General features: G+C 32.8%; 1 protein-coding gene across 1 annotated transcript in view; it reads right to left on the bottom strand.

Annotated features, from left to right (window-relative positions):
• LOC133569273 (suppressor of tumorigenicity 14 protein) overlaps positions 1-5,000 on the bottom strand; it is a 39,744-nt gene that overhangs the window by 7,247 nt on the left and 27,497 nt on the right. Inside the window, exons 12-13 of the mRNA XM_061921504.1 lie at positions 1,461-1,594; positions 1,192-1,296 (exon numbers count right to left, since the gene is read on the bottom strand). Of these exons, the coding sequence (XP_061777488.1) occupies positions 1,192-1,296; positions 1,461-1,594 (239 nt within the window). The remainder of the gene's footprint in view (positions 1-1,191; positions 1,297-1,460; positions 1,595-5,000) is intronic.

The following is a 5,000-nucleotide window of genomic DNA, read 5'->3' as shown; positions in this document are numbered from 1 at the left end:
GATAGATAGATAGATAGATAGATAGATAGATAGATAGACGGACATCTATGTATAAGACAGATAGATAGATAGATAGATAGATAGATAGATAGATAGATAGATAGATAGATAGATAGATAGATAGATAGATAGATAGATAGATAGATAGATAGATAGATAGATAGATAGATAGATAGATAGATAGATAGATAGATAGATAGATAGTACTTTTAAAAATCCAGCAGCAGTGTACAGAATTGAGATCAATTAAACAGTAAAAAATAAATAATGGGGTTATATTTGGAAAAAAAAAATATATATATATATTTCAATAAGAATACAAATAAAAAGCAAAAATGAGAATATAAATATAACAGTAAAATAAGAATATAACAAGAGAAACTAAGCAGTAGTGGCTTATTAGTGATTCCCAAAGCCCAAAAAAAGTCTGCGGGCTATAGAGCGTTTTCATTTCGGGCTCCAGTACTCTGGAATGCCCTCCCGGTAAAAGTTCGAGATGCCACCTCAGTAGAAGCATTTAAGTCTCACCTTAAAACTCATTTGTATACTCTAGCCTTTAAATAGACCCCTTTTTAGACCAGTTGATCTGCCGTTTCTTTTCTTTTCCTCCTATGTCCCACTCTCCCTTGTGGAGGGGGTCCGGTCCGATCCGGTGGCCATGTACTGCTCGCCTGGGGACATCTCTGCGCTGCTGATCCGCCTCCGCTTGGGATGGTTTCCTGCTGGCTCCGCTGTGAACGGGACTCTCGCTGCTGTGTTGGATCCGCTTTGGACTGGACTCTTGCGACTGTGTTGGATCCATTATGGATTGAACTTTCACAGTATCATGTTAGACCCGCTCGACATCCATTGCTTTCCTCCTCTCCAAGGTTCTCATAGTCATCATTGTCACCGACGTCCCACTGGGTGTGAGTTTTTCCTTGCCCTTATGTGGGCCTACCGAGGATGTCGTAGTGGTTTGTGCAGCCCTTTGAGACACTAGTGATTTAGGGCTATATAAGTAAACATTGATTGATTGATTGATTGACCATGTTATGAAAACGTATTGCACTGTTATTGTTTTGCATCCGCTGTCATACGAGTACCCCCCTATAATTTACCTAACAAAGTATATGATTTTACTCTGAAAAGATGTGAGTTTTAAGATTCCGGTCTAAGTGTGTTTGGGTGCTGCTTCTTATTGTGACTTACAGCATTTGGCCTCATCACGTCCATCTGGGCAGTCTCGCACTCCGTCACACACTTTTCTTAAAGGGACACAGCGCCCGTCTCCACAGCGAAACTGACGAGGACACACTGCACACACACACACGCGCACACACACACACACACACACACACACACACACACACACACACACACACACACACACACACACACACACACACACACACACACACACACACAATACCAGCATGTACCGTGTCTGTCAGTAAAAAAAGTGCCGGCGTGGGACTTACAGCCTTCCGGAGAGAAAGCCCTGTAGAGCAGGTGGAAACCTTTGTGGGTTACAGATTCGTCCGAGTGGAAGTGGATGGAAAGCGGAGACGAGTAGATCCGCCTCTTGCTGCTGTCTGACACCGGGTTGCACAGCCTGGAAGAGTCATAAGACATCACGATGAGCAGTCGTGTGATTATTTCACAGGGATGAAAGTTCAAACAAATTCAAGTACAAACGTAAAATTAACCTTTAGATTTTTATGAATTTTTTTATATATTCTTTTTATCTTAAATGTGGTCATCCATGTCTTATAAAAGCCATCAAAAGCAATCATATTGAGCAGTAGTGTGATTATTTCAAGGGGATGGAAGTTATTATTCAGTCAGCCACCGATTGTGCAAGTTCTCCCACTTAAAATGATGACAGAGGTCTGTCATTTTCATCATAGGTACACTTCAACTGTGAGGGACAGAATGTGATGATGTTTCCACCCTCATGCTTCACAGTAGGTATGGTGTTCTTATGATGCAACTCAGTATTCTTCTTCCTCCAAACACGACGAGTTGAGTTTATACCAAAAAGTTCTATTTTGACCACATGACATTCTCCCAACCCTCTGCTGTATCATCCATGTATCCATTTTGGTATAAACTCAACTCGTCCTGTTTGGAGGAAGAAAAATACTGAGTTGCATCCCAAGAACACCATACCTACTGTGAAGCATGGGGGTGGAAACATCATGCTTTGGGGCTGTTTTTCTGCTAAGGGGACAGGACGATTGATCCGTGTTAAGGAAAGAATGAATGGCGACATGTATCGTGAGATTTTGAGCCAAAACCTCCTTCCATCAGTGAGAGCTTTGAATGGTTGACCAAATACATATTTTCCCTCATAATTTACAAATAAATTCTTTAAAATTCCTACAATGTGAATTCCTGGATTTTTTTTTCACATTCTGTCTCTCACAGTTGAAGTGTACCTATGATGGAAATGACAGACCTCTGTCATCATTTTAAGTGGGAGAACTTGCACAATCGGTGGCTGACTAAATACTTTTTTGCCCTGCAGTATATTTTTGTATTTTTATGAATTTTCTCATTTTGAAATGTTTTATTTTATTTCATTTTTCACATGGTCATTCATGGCCATCAGAAGCAATCATAATCAGCAGTGATATGATTATTTCACAAGAATGGAAGTTAAAATACATTCGAATAAAATAAACTTCTATATTTTTATGAATTTATTTTCAAATTGTTTTCATCCATTCAGTAAAAGCCAATATAATGATCAGTAATGATTATTTCACAGGGAAGGAGGTTAGAATAAATTCAAATAAAATATACCTCTATGTATTTATGAATTAATTCTCTTTTTTATATATCATATATTTTTTTAATAAAGTGGTCAACAATGGCTTTTTAGAGCCATCAAAAGAAATCATAATGAGCAGTCATTATTATTTAACTGGGATGGAAGTTGAAATAAATTCAAATAAAATAAACCTTTAGATTTTGGTATTTTTATTAATTTATTCTCTTTTCAAATATATTTGTTTAATTTTTTAAAATGTGTTCACTAATCAATTAAAAGCAATCATAATGAGCTTCCATATTATTTCACAGCGATAGGAGTTAAAATAATCACAAATAAAATAAAATGTAAAATTTTTAAGAATGAATTCTCCTCACAAATTGATTTTTTATATTGTTTTTTTATGTGGTCATCCATGACTCATAAGAACCATCAAAAGCAATCATGATGAGCAGTCAAATTAACTTTTCGCAAGGATGGAGGTTATATTAAATTAAGATAAATAAAACCTCCATATTTCTGTATTTTATATGAATTTAATCTCTTTTTAAATTTGTGTTTTTGAAATGTTTTTAGGGTGGTCATCCAAAGCTCCGAAGAGCCATCAAAAGCGATCACAATGAGCCATCAACTCATTTATTTACGGACTGGAAGTTAAAATAAATTAAAATAAAACAAAATGCAATATTTTAATGAATTTATTCTTCATTTTTGATATTTTTTTTATGTGGTCATCCATTACTCAAAAGAACTATTGATCATAGCAAGCAAGCAATTAATCCTAATGACCAGTCATGATTATTTCACAGGGATGGAAGTTAAAATAAAATAAAATATTATACATCTATGAACTTATTGTCTCTCGAAATTAATTTTTGAATTTTTTTAATGTGGTCATTCATAGCTCAGTAAGAGCAAACAAAAGCAATCATAATGAGCAGTCATTATTATTTCACAAGGATGGTTAAAATAAAATAAACACAAATAAAATACAATTCTATATTTTTATTAACTTATTCTCTTTGTAAATTTATTTTTGAATGATTTTAACGTATTCATCCATGGTTCATAAGTGCCATCGAAAGCAATCATAACGAGCAGTCAAATGATTATTTTACAGGGATGGAAATTAGAATAACATTAATTAAAATACAATAAAATTATATATTTAATGAAATAATTCTCTTTTTTAATTAAATTTTTTAATGTGGTCATCCATGGCTCACAAGAGCCATCGAAAGCACTCATAATGAACAGTGAAATTATTATTTCACAGGAATGGAAGTTAAAATAAAATAAATTAAATCAAAATACAATTCTATATTTTAATGAACTTATTCTAATTTTAAAATTATTTTAGATTTTTTTTTTTATGTGGTCATCCATGGCTCACAAGAGCCATCGAAAGCACTCATAATGAGCAGTGAAATTATTATTTCACAGGAATGGAAGTTAAAATAAAATAAATTAAAATACAATTCTATATTTCAATGAACTTATTCTAATTTTACAATTATTTTAGATGTTTTTTTAATGTGGTCATCCATGGCTCATAAGAGCTATTATAAGCAATCAAAATGGTCAGTCATGATTATTTGACCGACATGGAAGTTAAAATAAAATAAATTAAAATAAAATAAAACAATATCTTTTTATGAACTTATTTTCTTTGCAATGTTACTTTTGAATTATTTTAATGCGGTAATCCATGGCTCATAAGAGCCATCGAAAGTACTCATAATGAGCAGTCATGATTATTCCACAGGGATGGAAGTTAAAAAAAAATAAAATTAAAATAAAATACAATTCTATATTTTTATTGACTTATTCTAATTTTAAATGTATTTTTGAAAAAAAAATTAATACGATCATCCATGGCTCATAAGAGCTATCAAAAGCAATCGTAATGTACAGTCAAATCACTATTTCACAAGGATGAAAGTTAAATTAAATTAAAATAAAATAAACCTCTATATTTTTGTATTTTATATGAATTTATTCTCTTTTAAAATTTGTGTTTTTTAAATGGTTTTAAGGTGGTCATCCAAGGTTCATAAGAGCCATCAAAAGTGATCACAATGAGCAGTCAAATTATTTTTTCACAAGGATGAAAGTTAAATTAAATTAAAATAAAAAAATCCTCTATGTTTTTGTATTTTTATAAATATATTCTATTATTTTTTTTATTTATTTAGTAAATGTTTTTAATGTGTTCATCCAAAGCTCATAAAAGCCATCAAAAGTG

The sequence above is a fragment of the Nerophis ophidion genome, linkage group LG15, assembly GCF_033978795.1.
Source record: "Nerophis ophidion isolate RoL-2023_Sa linkage group LG15, RoL_Noph_v1.0, whole genome shotgun sequence".
Classification (NCBI taxonomy): Eukaryota; Metazoa; Chordata; class Actinopteri; order Syngnathiformes; family Syngnathidae; genus Nerophis; species Nerophis ophidion.
Note: the sequence above shows the minus strand (reverse complement) of the source record. Positions and strands in the feature narration are given on the sequence as shown.